The sequence below is a fragment of the Natator depressus genome, chromosome 9, assembly GCF_965152275.1.
Source record: "Natator depressus isolate rNatDep1 chromosome 9, rNatDep2.hap1, whole genome shotgun sequence".
NCBI lineage: Eukaryota > Metazoa > Chordata > Testudines > Cheloniidae > Natator > Natator depressus.
The window spans coordinates 36,343,666-36,360,539 of NC_134242.1; the positions used below are offsets into that span (position 1 = coordinate 36,343,666).

The following is a 16,874-nucleotide window of genomic DNA, read 5'->3' on the forward strand; positions in this document are numbered from 1 at the left end:
AATTCCCAGCTTTTCTATGAAATACGACCCCTAATCTGCCCAGCGCAGGTGCAGAGCTATTTGTAGGAAAGCTCCATCACGCTGCGTGCTGCCCTGGGGCTTTTAGAGGTCCTGCTTCTCTGGAGAATACGCAGCCCATCCTCGGCGTCAGGACCTTTCAGAGGCTCCTCTACTTCAGAGTATACGGGAGCCTCCTACTGGCATTGGGCCTTCCGCTCTGCGTTGTTAGTCCGATACTAGGGGCGCTCCACTCCTTCCGGGAGCGTCACTACTCCTGATATTACGGGATCCTCCAGCGCCCAGGCCTTCCGGTGGCGCCGCTACACCTGATATTACGGGCACCCATCGCGTATTACCCCCCCCCCCCACCCTCCTCCGCCCAGCAGAGCCTTTACCTCTGTCTGTCACTCAGCGGAGGGGCCGCCCCCGGCGGAGACTCCGCACTGAGATGGCGGCCGAGATCCATGCTAGGCCGCAGAGCAGCCGGCCCGTCCTGCTCAGTAAGGTCGAGGGGCACCAGGACTCGGTGAGCGCCGCTCTCCTCATCCCCAAGGAGGACGGGCTCATCACAGCCAGCGAGGACAGGTGGGCGCCGGGCCGCCCCACCCCACCCTGGGAGGGGACCCCTCAGTCCCCCGGTTCGAGGGCTTCGGCTCTCTCCGGGGAAGCCCCCTCGGCTCGCTGCCCAGGGCTGGCAGGCGGCGGAGGCTGCAGGTCGCTGCGTCTCAGCCCTCGGGGGGGCTGCCCCGCCCCGCCCCCCTGGCTACCCCGAGCAGCCCGCCCCTTGCGGTGCCCCCTGGAGGAGCAGCTCGTGGGGGGCTCCCCACTGGCCGCGCTCCGACCCCTCCCGGCTCTGGCAGCGCCGCGTCCGGGAGCAGCCGGGGTGCGGGGGCGGGGGGTTGGCTGGGCTGCCCCTCGTGCCGTTCCGGGGTGCCAGGGCTGCGGGTCAGAGCCGGCACTGAGGCGCCGCCTGCCTTCCCCAGGCAGGGCCGGGGCGGAGAGGGATTGGTAGGAAAAGCGTGTTAGTCCCAGGGGGACCCCCTCCCCTCCAGAGGAGTGAAGTGTCGGGGCTGAGGCTTCGCTTACGAAGGCGCCGGGAGCTAGCGGCTCAGGGAGCGCTTCTCGGGCGCGGGGAAGCAGCGGGCTGCCGGCGGAGTAAGGCGTCCGTGCTCGTCAGTGAGCCCTGGGCTGCAGCTTTAGTGTTGCTTTAGGTATCCGATGCAGGTGGCTGGAAAAATCCGTTAGACACCTCGGTCCCGAGAAGCGCCTTTGTCCGTCCTGAGGAAGGTGTGCAGGCCTCTTCTTTAAACACCCGCTAAGGAGTCCGATGCTGTTCGCCGGTACGCTAGTAGTGATCGCTAGAAATCAGTGTAACTCGGCTCAGACTTCTCTAGCACTGCATGCATCCGATGAAGTGAGCTGTAGCTCAGGAAAGCTTATGCTCAAATAAATTTGTTACTCTAAGGTGCCACTAGGACTCCTTTTCTTCTAGTACTGAGAGTAACTTCTGTAAACAGGAGTAGAATTTGGCTCTCGTTATTTTAAATTTGGGCCTTGGGTTGGAGGGAGGTGCAGTGTTGTGGGAGTCCAGCTGGATGTGAGAGATGTGGGATTGAGGGGCACAGTGTGAAAAGGCACTCTCTCTTTAAGGCATGAATTTTGCCAGAAGGCTCAAAATAGAGACTGTTGCCATTAGCCATAAAGAAACAGTGGATTGCAACACTGATTAGGGAAAATGAACCACTTGTTACACTGGGAGTGGTGAATTGTGAAACTGAGCAAGAGTTGGCTAGCATACTGCCATTTGGGGTGGGTTAGGAATGAGAGGCACTTCTGAATACTAGAACCAACAAATACTTCAGACAGCCTGCTTTGAGGATCTCGATGCACTTTGTGAACATAAATTAAGCTTCCCAATTCTCTTCTGAGGTAGGCAGGCAGATATTGTTACCTCTTTTACAGATGGGTAAATGGAGACACGCGGAAAGGTTAGATGGCTTCCCTGAATTAATGCAGAGCTAGGATTAGATCAGGCTTTCTTTTAATCACTAGATCAAATTGCTTCTATGATTATTGGGAGGGGAAAGCAGCAAAACTTGGAAAAATCAGTGTCTTCTGTTGCCTTCTGTTGTGAAAAATACCTATTTAATTAAAGAGAAGAACAGAGCCACTGGGGATTGTTGGGCTGGAAGGGAGGTGCAGCCATCAAGGTTGTCTGCAAGATGCTGTTGTGAAGTGGTGGTAGCTGGAGAACTTTCCAGCAGTTGGGAATGAAGCAGAAGAAATGGGAGCTTCTTTTTTTATCCAGTTCAAAACATTTCATTGTTTTCTGCTCTAGAGGAAAGTTATAGTCTAGACTGGATAAGGGCAGGGGTAATTATGAGACTGGAAAATATCCTCACATCAAAGCAGCAGCTCTCAACTGGGGAAAAAACAGTTACAGATAAGGACCATTATTTGTTAAAAACATTGACTCAGTTTAAAACAATAAATAACTCTGCATGATATATATTTGCAAGCATACTTGTTTATAGTGATTTCCTAAGGGAGGTTCTACAAACTATGTATATTGTAACAGGTGTTAGGAATGGGTTTAGTAACTTAATAGTAGTAAACACTAAATGGGTTTAGTAACATAACACTAGTAAAGGAGTGACCAGCGTTTCTCAAGGGAGAAGACAGAAAATGCTAATCCATATTTACTTTCTGTTCTGAGGAGGGATAACATGAATGTGTTTGTTTTTTTTTTCTGCTTAGGCTATCGAGAACTTCTTTAAATTCTGGAAAGAACTCAGATTCTAACATGTATTTTGTTGTGAGGAAGAAGTTGAAGACTGCATAAGGGAGTCTTGTAAACAAGTAGTCTTTGTTTATTGTTTGGATTAACATATGCAGAGCAGAGACAGAATTGTCTTTTGTGAGGTAGTTGGGAAACCCACTTCCATTTGATAAAGTAGATTAGAACCTCTAGATTTCAGAGTGACATTTTAGTCTTGGGCACATTTTGTCTTTAGCCCAGCCCTCGTGATCATGGAGAAAAGTTCAAAAATGTGAACCTTGAAGGCTCAAATCAGAAAGCAAATGCAAAGTATCCAAAACTGTTATTTCAAAATCATGATTTGGGGGATCTGACTCTGATTTTTAAACACTTAGGATTGGCATTGCTGGATTTAGGAGCCGATCAGTGGGACATGTGCTTCTAAGTTACTTGCATGGTTTTAAAAATACCACCCATAGGCAGCTAAATGTGGATTTAGGAGCTCTGGGGTGGGGCTGCGGAATGAGGGGGTTGGGGTGTAGGAGGGTGCTCCGGACTGGGACCAAGGGGTTTGGAGGGCAGAATGGGGATCAGGGCTCGGGCAAGGGGTGGGATGCGGGGGGTGGGGAGGGGTATATGGCTCCATGCAGTGCTTATCGGAAGCAGTAGCATGTCCCACCTCCAGCTCCTATGTGGAGGCTTGGCCAGGCGGCTCTGCCGCCGCCCCCGCAACTCCCATCTGTAGAGGTTCCTGGCCAATGGACTGGGAGCTGTAGAATTAGTGCTCAGGGACGGAGGCAGTGTGCAGAGCTGCCTGGCCGTGCCTCCCCAGCAACAGGGACTGGGAGTCCCATGCAGCCAGGCAGCTCTGCAGGCACGGTGCCTCTGTCTGCAGACACCACCCCCGCAGCTCCCATTGGCTGAGGTTCCCAGCCAATGGGCTAGCAGCCACGGAGTCAGCGCTTGGGGAGCGGGGACGGAGGCAGTGTGCCTGCAGAGGCGCCTGGCTGCGCCTGTGTCAGCAACGGCAGGGACGGGAGCTGCCTGAGGTGAGCCCCCACATGGACTTCAGTTTTTACCACGGACACGTAGCCGACCCCAGCACTATGTGCTGGGTCTGGGATGTGATCAGAGCAAGCCTGGGCCAGTTTCCTTAGCCCTGTTCCATGGAGATGGGGAAATCTTGTGTCCCATTAAATACCCATGGGGGAAATATTCTGGATCTGTGGTGAAGTCTGACCAACTCAACTTCCTCCCCCACTGCTCACTACAGCTGCTCTGGCATGTCTCTTCTAATGCTGCTTAGGTGGCAGTGTGGAGCCAGCATTAGTGTGGTGGTCATTTATTTCGATATGCTTCCATGCAAAGGACGTAAGGGGGACAGTGATTTTTCAACACGTTATCCCTGCCAACCCTGAACAGCATTTTATAGCACTCTGTCTCTAGCCCCAGAGCTATCAAAGGCCTGTTGCAAACAGTGGTGGTGGTGGAACTTCGCACAAAAAGGTTGCAACTACTTTTTGTGATGGTGTTAGGGTTAATAATGGGGTTGCTGCTTGCTCTCCCTATAATAATCTAAAGCTTGCTCAGATAGATACTGTATCCCCAATTCATACCAAAACATTCCACCTTTTTTAAAGTCCAAAATTTTAAAAAGTGACACACCAAAGGCGGTAAGGAACTGTAGCTCAAGACTGAGAGTCTATAAGCAGTCCTATAATCTGTTTCATTAGTCCAGGGAATTATTGTTTTGGTTCTTGGATTCTCAGGTTTCAGCATTTGTTGCATTAGATTATATGTAAGAGAGTGCTTGCTCTCTTGAGAGTAGGGGGAATATAAGATTGTCATGTATCTCTGAGCTACAGCTTAATATGGTATCAAACTGTTTGTTTGACTTCAAACTTCGTGCTCATCTGCTTTTACTTCAGAACAGTGCTCGAACTTTGGGACATAGGAGTTGTACAGCATAGGTGGCTATTCCATACAGTAGCATCTCACATCTGCTGGCAGCAAAGAACAGGGATAACAATGGGAGCATTCTATCCCTCTGTCCCTCCCAGTTTAAGCAGCATGCCTCTGGAGTAGATTGTGGTGTAGTGGATAGTAAAACTTGATACAGGTAACATTAACATCAAGTTGGCTATGAACTAGTACTCTCCTCTGTTGTGCTAAGCATGTTTAACTATGACTGTAGTAGGTAGGGCTTTATTAGCATTCAAACATTCCTTCAGGAATGTTGTAGGTTATTTTTTTTAAAGGCAGTGCAGTGCTTTCAGTCAAGTTTGAAGTTTGTTGGACTAATGTGTGACTTTCTTGCCTTAGTTCATGCATAATATGCAACAACAGACCTTCTGTGGGTGGTGGAATTTTGCTATTGAAAACGTTCTGCAGAGAGGGAGATAGGGATCCTAGAAGAGTGAGCATTTGATCATTGTTCCATCATTGCTCCTATTAGGATTTCACTAATTGCTTGGGGTTTTTTGTCTTGTCTTGAAATGAAAACCCCCAAATGAGAATACTGGCACTTATGGCTAATGTAGTGCCCATCTTTAAAAAAGGGAGGAAGGAGGATCCCGGGAACTACAGGCCAGTCAGCCTCACCTCAGTCCCTGGAAAAATCATGGAGCAGGTCCTCAAGGAATCAATTCTGAAGCGCTTAGAGGAGAGGAAAGTGATCAGAACAGTCAGCAAGGATTCACCAAGGGCAAGTCATGCCTGACTAATCTAATTGCCTTCTATGACTAGATAAATGGCTCTGTGGATGAGGGGAAAGCAGTGAACATGTTGTTCCTTGACTTTAGCAAAGCTTTTGACACGGTCTCCCACGGTATTCTTGCCAGCAAGTTAAAGAAGTATGGGCTGGATGAATGGACTATAAGGTGGATAGAAAGCTGGCTAGATTGTCGGGCTCAACGGGTAGTGATCAATGGCTCCATGTCTAGTTGGCAGCTGGTATCAAGGGGAGTGCCCCAAGGGTCGGTCCTCGGGCCAGTTTTGTTCAATATCTTCATAAATGATCTGGAGGATGGTGTGGATTGCACCCTCACAAGTTTGCAGATGACACTAAACTGGGAGGAGAGGTAGATATGTTGGAGGGTAGGGATAGGATACAGAGGGCCCTAGACAAATTGGAGGATTGGGCCAAAAGAAATCTGAGGTTCAACAAGGACACCTGCACTTAGGACGGAAGAATCCCATGCACTGCTACAGACTAGGGACCGAATGGCTAGGCAGCAGTTCTGCAGAAAAGGACGTAGGGGTTACAGTGGACAAGAAGCTGGATATGAGTCAACAGTGTGCCCTTGTTGCCAACAAGGCCATGGCATTTTGGGATGTATCTGTGGGGGCATTGCCAGCAGATGGAGGGACGTGATCGTTCCCCTCTATTCGACATTGGTGAGGCCTCATCTGGAGTACTGTGTCCAGTTTTGGGCCCCACGCTACAAGAAGGATGTGGAAAAATTGGAAAGAGTCCAGCGGAGGGCAACAAAAATGATTAGGGGACTGGAACACATGACTTATGAGGAGAGGCTGAGGGAACTGGGATTGTTTAGTCTGCAGAAGAGAAGAATGAGGGGGGGGATTTGATAGCTGCTTTCAACTACCTGAAAGGGGGTTCCAAAGAGGATGGATCTAGACTGTTCTCAGTGGTAGCAGATGACAGAACAAGGAGTAATGGTCTCAAGTTGCAGTGAGGGAGGTTTAGGTTGGTTATTAGGAAAAACTTTTCACTAGGAGGGTGGTGAAGCACTGGAATGCATACCTAGGGAGGTGGTGGAATCTCTTTCCTTAGAAGTTTTTAAGGTCAGGCTTGACAAAGCCCTGGCTGGGATGATTTAGTTGGGGATTGGTCCTGCTTTGAGCAGGGGGTTGGACTAGATGACCTCCTGAGGTCCCTTCCAACCCTGATATTCTATGATTCTGTCGTGTACAGCACCATTAACAGGAAACATCCCTCCCAAAACCAAAAATACTCTTGTTATGGAACTTGCTCAAAGTCACAGTGAGTCAGTGACAGAACCAGAACTCAGGAGTCATCACGCTCCCATGCTCTGAATGCTTATCATGCTGACTCTCCAGCCTTTCACAACGCAGAGCAAAGGCATAAGCTAGTAACTCTAGAGTAGCTGAAATATTGAAATTCTGGAGGTTTTTAAAGAGAGTGAACTAATGTAACTTAGATATTCAAAGGTTATAATATGTTTCAATATTATCTTGTTGCACAGTGGTTATGTATTTTCTTTGTGTTATGGAGGGTGTTCATGGAGATAGTGGCCTTGTTAAACTAGCTTTTCAAGTAATGCTCTAAATGCAACAGCCTGAAGAAAGCTGCTTGGGATGAAACTTTGGCTTGGCTTATGGCTGAAATTATTAAATACACTTCGATTTTTATGCAAGTTCCAACTTCCCAATAGTGATGGTTTCTTGAACACAATGCTAGCTATATTCTCAGTGCTAAGCTTTTGTTTCAGCTACAGTATTTATTTGGTAATTCTCTTCCGAAAATTTGCCACAGGCTTTTCAGTAGCAGCTGTGATGAGTGAGTCAAACACATCAGTATATAGACTCACTATGTATCTCTTTTTTAACATCACAGATCCACCTCCTTAAACTTATGGGTTCAGGTTGCACTTCCTAAATAATTTTATTTATTAAACTTTGTGTGGCTTTTATTTTTTAAGCCCTGGTTGGGAACTTACAGGGCATCACTTCTCAACGTTGTAAATGGTTGTGGAGGTAGCCAAAAGACCCTCAATGCAGATCTCACTAATGTGGGTTAATCACATCCTTATGGCACTATAGCACAACCTTTGAGTTACAGCTATGCAGGTGGAACTTGGGTGCAGAAAGAGAACAGTTCCCTAATATTCTATTCCTGTGGGGATATTTGTTCAATGATTATCAGTTTCAAATCAGTTTTTCAGCAGATGCAGGAGGTTGAGTGCTACTCTTGGTAATGCTGTTATAGGTCATAGTGTAACTCTGAACTTGTGTTGATGCAAATGAGAGCAGAATCCAATCTGAAACTAACACTGCAGTTAGATCATGTTTGTCTGTTTATCCAAGCACCTGTGACTTCTATCACAAGACTGATAAATCTCGAGCAAAGAAAACTATTTGTAATATGAAAGTTTCCAAGGGAAATGGAGAATACTCAACAATTTCTTGCTAGTTCTTATTTCTGTAGGCATTTGTCTGAGCTTTTGTATTTACATGAAATACATTTGAACTAAACTAATTTGCAAAGTAGTCTTGAATTTCTTTTATAGTTCGTATGTAAATCAAGGGGCCAATTCAGGGACCATTAGAATTCATTGGCATACCTTTCAGTGGCTTGTTTGGGACCAGGATTTGGCCCTGGGGCAATAGTTTAGACAGTGGAAGAAGTGTTGCTTCTGTAGCCTATATAAATGCCGCTGTAAATTAAGGTTGCATATATAATGATGTATCCATAACTTCTGAAAGTAGTGCATGGTGGCTGAAGATTTCTGTCTTCTAAGATTAACTTTGAAAGAACCAATATTGATTGTAAGGTTTTGAAATAGGGACTGCATCTATGTACAGAAGAAATAAAGATTGGCCCACTTGTTGGATGCTATCCTGTGACTTGGGAGATCAGAGTTCAGTTCTTTGCCTTGTCTCGGCCTTCCTGTGTGAGCTTGGACAAGTCACTTAATCTCTCGGTGCCTCAGTTCCCCATCTGTAAAATGGGGATAATATGTTTCTATCTCATGGGATGTAGAGGATAAATGAATACATAAACTGAGGCGCTCAAATACAGTAGCGATGGAAGCTATGTAAGTTCTACCAATTCAAGTTTACAGAGCACCTAGCACAATTCGATCCCAATATTTATTCAATCTTCTCAAGGCTACTTTAACTCAAATATGAAAATCACATTGTAATAACTAATGTGAACTTTAGTTCAGTTCAGACGTGCTGATACTGACCAGTAATTTAACATTTCCTGAAAAATAGTTTATTGCATCTTTTCATTTCAAGTTTAGGCTGCAAACTCTGCTGTTCAGGCTCAAGGATGCTGGTTGAATTAAATTTTTTTTAATACTCTGTTCTGGAAACATGTCAATGGTAGTGTTCCATTCAGTTTGCTGGAGATTTACGTTGTTCAGTCTGCCAGGAAATTGTGCCTGCCTCGAAATTTTTGTTAGCCTACCAGAATTATTTGAAGCAAAAGTCATTAAGTGCTACTTCTTTTAAAGCAGAGGATGGTGTTTGTGGCGTACCAATATTTGCAGACTCAGATTGCTAATGGCACAAATGCAGACTTACTTTCAGTTGTTGTTTTTTCCAGACTCCTGGCCCTTGCATTTCCCCCCCCAAAAAGTAGCCTAATTATTCAAAGAGGAGTCTAGAAAATAAGTTAGAGTTTAGCTGCACTGCATGGAGTTCTGCAGAATTCCAGAACTTTTCCTTGGTCTTAATGTCTTCAGAAGGTTATCTCAAGTGACAAAATGTTCAACCAATGAAACACCAAGTGAGAAACTCCAATTGGTCAAATCTTGAGGACACAATAAATATGGTTTGTAACAGCTTCTGAAAATTAACATTTCATGCATGCTATATACCACACGAGTACAAACTGAAATTCACATATGGGCGTAGCTATGATTTGTAATATCTCTAGAAATCAGTTTGTCACCCTGGAGGGACTACTACTTTATATTACATCCCAGAAAAGTATCCTTTAATGATTTGCTTGAAATAAACAATGTAACAGAATATTTTACACTTCTGTTGTATCCGCGTTAATAGATCCCTAAGGTTAGCCTCACAACATCCATCTAAAATATTACCTCTGTTTCATAAGGGAATCTGAGGTACAGAGAAGTTAAGTGATGCTATCTACAGTCTTAGAAGAGTCTATGGAAGGATAAGCAAGAACCAAGTTCCCTGGAGTTCTAGTTCTGTGTATTAAGCACTGGACCATTTGTTGAATAAAATGGGATTGAGAATGGATTGATAATGAAAGAGCTGGGGTTCATGAGTGATTTTTGGCTCTAATGTTGTGGAACTCCTGAAATGAATAGTGTACATAAGAGGAGTGTGTGGAAAGATCATTATTTGCTATAGGAGCACTTCATTCTAGTCCCTACTTGTATTAGAATTGGCATCACCTACCAATAGGGTGACCAGATAGCAACTGTGGAAAAAATGGGAGGTGGAGGGTAATAGGCGCCTATATAAGGAAAAGACCCCCAGAATGGCACTGTCCCTTTAAAAATGCAACATCTGGTCACCCTACCTACCAAGAAGTTCACTCTACTGTTCAGGAAGAGGAAAAGCATTGCAGCTGCAGACAGCTAAGAGAAAAGAGAAGTGGAGAAATCAGTATTGGCTGTATAATTAGTCATTGCTGACAAGGGTCTCTTCAGATTTTGCTATGCTTCATAACATTATACATTTACGGTACTAACAGAGGGACTGGAGCAATAATATTCTCATCAATCTTGAATGATTGCGAAATGCAAACCTGTCATTGGTTTAATTTTTATCTGGATTTTCTTTTAAATCAAAATGAGAAGAAACTTTCTAAGAGATTTGTTTGGCTGACCTTTGCAGCTTGTCTCCAGCTATGTGGCCTTCAGTGAGAGGAGCTGTATCTTTGTAACAGATACTATATGCACCACATTCTCAAGAAATTATCTGACTAGCAACACACTGGCAATGTTATGTCTTCATGGTACTGTCTTCAAGAACAGTGAAATATACAAGAGACCTAAGAGGAAACAAAGGCTATATATGCTTGCAAAATCTGTAATGAATTTTCTCAATTGCTATGATTACTGCAGTTCACTCTTCTGTCATTTGAGAACAAAGATAATTGAATTACTTTGGTCAAAAGTGAAAGAGGCTTGAATTAGTGCAGCTCAAAGCTGCACTTGGAAATTCTTCAAACCTTTTTGGTGAGTGTGATGAAGTTGCATAAAAAGCAGCAGGTAAAATGATCTGAACTTTCTAAAAGCTATGGAAAAAATAATGGTGGTTATAGATTTTTTTTTTTTTAATAGCAGTGCCCAAATGGAAGGAGCACATGGACTTTTTGGGAACAATGTTATGAATGGTTCACATCTGCTCTATTAAATGAGGGAAAACAACCCCTGCTTCTGTAAAGCATAATTTCTGGATCTTGCCACAGTCTGTGGATGGTGGTAGGGGAACCATGTCACTTACTCGAAATAAGACACATTTGTGGCAGATAACATATCTGAGGGATTTGAGTGGAGTGCAGTGTGGTGCATGGGATGATGTTAAGTAAAAATTGAACAGCAGCTCAATGTCCAGCCTTCCTGGGGAAAATTGGGTATGTGGTCACATATGATATAACTTTAATAATGCATATGCAAAGTCGCCAGCGTTAGGGGATGCATTGGCAACTCTAACTTTGCCGTGTCAAAACTTTGGCATTCATACCAGTATGAACTGCAAACTGAATAGCATTTTTTTATGTAAAATGTTTGGTTGTAATTCTAATATAATACACTGTAGTCCAGCCTTGAAAATACACCAATCCAAATGACATATCTGTTTGTCCTCTTTTTCTTTTATTGTAGTTAAAATTAATTTAGTTGTCTAACAGTCTTGTGTGGGTGAGTTAAAAATGTAAGCTTGCTGTAACTTGTGACAGGACATAACTCTTCTAAAAAGCAATAAAATTGCCATTCCCCCTGCCACCCAAAACAATCAACCAACTACATCCAACATTTGTGAAAACAATGCATGTCTCTTTTTTTTTTTTTTTTTTAATTTGAATATCATATTTCATGGTAGTCTCTTGTAAATGTGATTTCCTCATTCCCTCAGGTTGTAATCTGTAACTACCGTCAAGATAACAGTATAAATGGAGGTCCAAATTACTCTCAGCCACAAAAGAGGAAACTAGCTAGCAAAGCCTTGGAAAAGTGGAAGTTAAAATTAGACAGGAAAAAAAAATCTACTTGAATCTTTCAATTTTTATTTTTAAATCTTCTGCCGAAACCTTTTAAAAATGTCGTGTCTCAAATATTTTAAAATTTCTTTAAATATATATCATATAAAAATATGGGTTTTCTACTTCTAGCTGTTCTTCCTACTCTTCTTCGCCCGCACCCCCAAAAAACCTTCAGGGCAGGCACAGGAGCAACGGTACTAAATTTTCTGAAGATCACTTTTTCAGCCCTTTCCTTTCTTTTAAGGACCTGATCCTGCACCATTGGATTCAATGGGAGCAGGCCTTATGTGCGCAAACCTGCATATTGTCTCCATTTCTATTCTGTTTTTGTTGCTAATTTAAACAGATCAACAGTTTTTATTTGCATTTTATGTACAAGGGAACTCCCCTCAGCAGTACATGATCTCATGCTAGTGCATGAGACCAAGAACAACTAACAACAAAATAGGGAAATTGGTCATACATAAAGTAATCCAAAGATTATGCATGGAAAAGGAAGGGGAATGTGCAGTGGAATGGACTACAAAAGGAAGGGATTGAGCCTCCATCACTGCTACTGTTCGATACAAGGGAGCAGCCCTGAAAAATGCAGAGAATCAGATTGGGTCACCCAACTGATCTTTTTGACCTACTGTCTGTTAGTTTGAATGTAATTATGTAGTATAAACATAAATATGATGATTATGTATAAAATATGGTCTGGTTTGACAGTAGGATGACCTGATGCTTCCTGGATCAGGCATAAATCTCTTCTTTTTGATTCTGACTGACAAAGAATATATAGAGATGTGATGAATTAATCTCTGATGGAAGGGTTGAAATAGTCTTCCTCAAAGCCTCCCATACCTACTCGGATAACATTACAACTGCTGTGGAGGAAACTGTTCAGAGTACTCTCTGAAGGCATTATCCTGTACCATATTAAAATAGGGTAGTAGAAAAGCAGAGGGGTTACTGGAGTCTTTATTTAAAAAAAAAAAACAAACACCCCACCAGTATAGGTGTAACGATTGATACACAAGCTTACAACTTTTCTTTTTCTTCCTCCTTTCTCCTACATCCTGCAGAACAATTCGAGTATGGCTGAAAAGGGACAGTGGCCAGTACTGGCCCAGCATTTACCACACAATGTCATGTAAGTAACACTATACATAAATGTACATGTTATGATGTATTAGTGTTGATTACTAGGTTCAGCCAAACATAGCCACAGAATGGACTCTATGTTAAATTCTTAATGTTAAAGAAAAGTAATTGTAATTTGTTTATGCTTAGGCTATGTGAAACCCCATTTGAATTAGAATAATTTAACACTAATTGTAGATAAGCTCAGAAACAGAAATATTTGCTGACTTTTTAAGTTTCAGTATAAATGTACTCATTTTTTGTCAAAATAGTTCTTTAGTCTTTTATGTTTTGTTTTAAAGGGCATTGTGCCAACTCATATAATGGGGAACATCTTTAGTAATGATGTCTCATAGTTTGGCAACATTACACTTATATGCACTTTTTAAAGGAACACTCTCAAATTCTTTAGGTCTGAATTTGACTTAAAGTTTCTAGTGTGTGTGTGTGTTTGCTGAATTCTGAATGTTTAGCCTTAAAACTCTTAATGAGAAATTAAAAACTGAAAGAGCATCTTGTTTATCTATGTAGTATTATTGGAATCAGAAGTTGCTATTGCACATGGTCCTGCTAGTGTATTTAAATATTTAGGAGTTGATCACGGGGGGGGGGGGGGGTAAATGCTTACTGTTAGTTGTGATGCATCACTTCTTAGAACCTGAATGTATTGCCCATAAAATCTCTTCTGCTTTAATCTTTCTGCCTAAAGAATCACTACTTAAATGTAGAGCTGCTGCCTAGATGCTTTACATAAATGGTATTAAACCATGACAGTGTAGGATATACACAAACATAGGGCCAAGTGCTGCAGTACAATCAAAGCTACCATTGAAGACAGTGCAAGTTTTGACTGAGGACTGCAGGATTTGGCCCTTAATGTTCTGTTCTGTTTTCTCTGGTACAGTGCACGCCAACTAACAAATCTTAATTACAGGCTGAGCTGAACTAACACTGAACTTGTGCATCAGCATCATTTTTTCTCAACCATTAATTTTTTAAAATAAATTTTGGGGTAGTCATGAAGGTCAAGAAGACTGGAAAAAGCTAATGTTTTTGACAAAAATTGGGTTATAAATTAGGATCCAGGAAACTGTAGGCTAGTTAGACCGTCATCAATCCCAGCCTTGGAAAAGCTGATCTGGGATGCATCAGAAAGAATTACAGGATTGTAGCATGATTAAGCTAATCAGTATGTTTTTACAGAAAAAACATCTTGTCAAATTTACCGGTTTTTGAGAGTTTGGTTGATAAAGGTGGAAACATAGTATGCTTAGACTTTTGTAAGGCATTTGATGTATTCCCACATAACATTCTGTTTTGGGGAGGAACCTCCTGAAGATCAATGCAGCCCATATTGAATGGATGAATAACTGATAGCTCACAAAAAGTAATTGTAAACAGGGAATAGTGATCCAGTGGAGGTGTTTCTCGTGGGGTCTGTCTGGGATCTGTTCTTGGCCCAATGCTATTCAATATCTTTGTCAATGATTTAGAAGAAAATATAAGATCATTGCTGGTAAAATTTGCAGATGACACAAATTAGTGAAATGGTAAATGATGGGAACAGGTTAGTTATAGGACCTGAATCATTCAGTGGGCTTATTTGAGCATGCATTTTAATGTTGCCAAATGTAAGGTCATACATTTAGGAGCAAAGAATATAGGTCACACTTGTAAGATTGGGGACTGTATCCTAAAAGCAATGAGACTCTAAAAGGTTTAGGGGTCATAGAACACAACCAGTTGAATATGAGCTTCCAGTACGATGGTGTAGCTAAGAGGGTGAATATGATCCTAGGATGTATAAGAGGGATAATATCAAGAAGGATTCGGGAGGTGGTATTATCTCTGCATATGGCATTAGTGAGACCATTACTGGAATGCTGTGTCCAGTTCTGGCGTCAACAGTTTTTAAAAAATGTTGAAAAACCGTGTAGGTTCAGCAAAGAGCTACAAGAATGAAGCAGGCAGGGTGGATTTGATTTAAACCATGATTTAAATCACTAGTCAGGAAGACTCGATTTAATCATGGATTTCTACATAAAAGTGCATTCTTGTTGGTTGTTATAACCTTAATACATATTCTTCACAACTCAGATAGATGTAAGTTTCATTTTTAGAAGGTACACACTGTATGTTTTTAAAATTATTTAATTTGAAAACTTTTCAGGTTAGTTTTACAGCTGTATCAGAAAATGAATGATTGTTTGGTTATTTCATTTACCAAAGGTAATTGAAGCAGATATTTATGAAGTCATTGGGAGGTGAACTATCTCCAATTCAACAAGTTAATCATTACTATTTGGAGGATTTTCTTGCCATGCTGAATTAGGAGGAGAACATCACCAGACAGACATTTAAATTGTTTTATTGAACTAAAACAATATTACATATTCTGGAATTTTTTCTTCAACAGCAAACATATGTTTTTAAAAAACAAGCATATGAGTTTGAATTTAGCTAAACATTTAAATTTTTTAAAAACAGGTTTGATTTTGTTAAAATTGTTTAACTTAAATAGTCTATTTAATTTATTTATTAAAATATTTCATGTCAGCCAGGTCAACATGAGAAACTTAAAATATTGGCTTCTGCAGCTAACTCAGTTGTCTTCACCTTCATTTTCCTATTTGTTTATAATTTGAAAAAGAAAAACAAGCTTTCCTGCTTTTTTAGGTCCTAAATGATTTCTCAATTTGAAATGAATTCATCCAAAGGAAAAAATATTCTTTCAACACCGACAGAAGAAGCTACTGCTGTTAAAAGTGAGATTATCACATCAACAGTTGCTGAATCCAAGTGCTTAAGTGACTTCTACCAGTTCGCTAGTGTGACTTTATTTAAAACGTCATCAGCAAATATATATTTCTTGAATGGTTCTTATTTCTAAACTGGCTTTCTTTTATGGCCTGCTGTCATTATAGGTTTTCCCTTCTAGTGAGAGAGTGGTATGGTAGATCTCAAATCAATGAAGTCTACCCTCAGAAAGACCTCAAGGCTTCTGGAATATGCTGCTCAAACAATTTCACTTTTGTTTCTACTGCCTGTCCCTCCCTTCTCACGTTTATCTCCAGACGTCTTCTCCTTATCCAGATCTATTCCGCCCCCAGCAATCTTCTATTCATTGAACTTTTTGAAACTTTGCATTTTTAGAGAGAGGTAAGGGAGTGACTCTGTACACAAATTTGCAGAGGGACAATAGGATTGAGGTCTGTTATTTCTCACCTCTATATTTTATTTATTTTAAAAACATTTTTGCTATTAACAAGCATGTTATCTCTGGAGACACAAATCCACAGTTTGAGAACTGCAAAACTAAGCATCTGATGGTATCTTCTAGACCAGGGGTCTGCAACCTATGGCTCGTGTGCCAAAGATGGCACGTGAGCTGATTTTTTCTTTTATTTTTTTTTTAATGGCACGCTGCTGCCTGCCGGGTCCCAGCCGCCGGCCCTGCTAAGCCTGTTGCCGAACTCAGGCCGGGATCCCGGCAGGCAGCAGTGTGCCATTAAAAATCCTGCCCGCCCTGGCCAGCTCTTCTCCGTGTCCCCCTTCCCCCCACCTTGCGGGGGCAGGGTGAAGAAGCTTGGTCCTGCCAGCTGCTGCTGCAGGGCAGGCAGGCTCCCCCTCCCCTGCTGTGCTGGCTTCCTGCCCCTCCTCTTCTCCCTCCCTGCTGCCAATCAGCTGATGATCCTTGCGAGGGAGGGAGGGAGCGGAGCCGCAGCGCGCTCTGGGGAGGAGGCAGAGAAGAGGTGGGGACAGGGCCTTGGGGAAGGAGGGTGGAATCAGGGCATATCCCCTCCAGCCCCCTGCTGTGAGCCCCATGACCCAAGCCCACATCCCCAGCCCTCTGCCCTGACCCCTGCACCCCGCCATGACCCCAGCCTTGACTCCTGCACCCTCCTCACACACCCCACCAGCCCTCTGCCCTGACCCTGGTACCCCCCACAACCCCAGCCTTGACTCCAGCACCCCCACAAATACCCAGCGCCACCATGTCCTGACTCCTGCACCCTCCTCACACATACCCAGCCCCCCCAT

General features: G+C 43.0%; 1 protein-coding gene across 3 annotated transcripts in view; it reads left to right on the top strand.

The window, feature by feature from the left end:
• The first annotated feature begins 275 nt into the window (after positions 1-275).
• The window catches only part of WDFY1 (WD repeat and FYVE domain containing 1), a 43,586-nt gene continuing 26,987 nt past the window's right edge, over positions 276-16,874 (top strand). The window contains exons 1-2 of one of the 3 annotated variants that reach the window (XM_074963929.1): positions 276-526; positions 12,776-12,843. In XM_074963929.1, coding sequence (XP_074820030.1) covers positions 465-526; positions 12,776-12,843 — 130 coding nt within the window. In that variant the 5' untranslated portion in view covers positions 276-464. Of the gene's footprint in view, positions 586-1,096; positions 1,341-12,775; positions 12,844-16,874 lie in introns of those variants that run through there. The other 2 variants (XM_074963928.1, XM_074963930.1) reach the window with 2 other exon arrangements.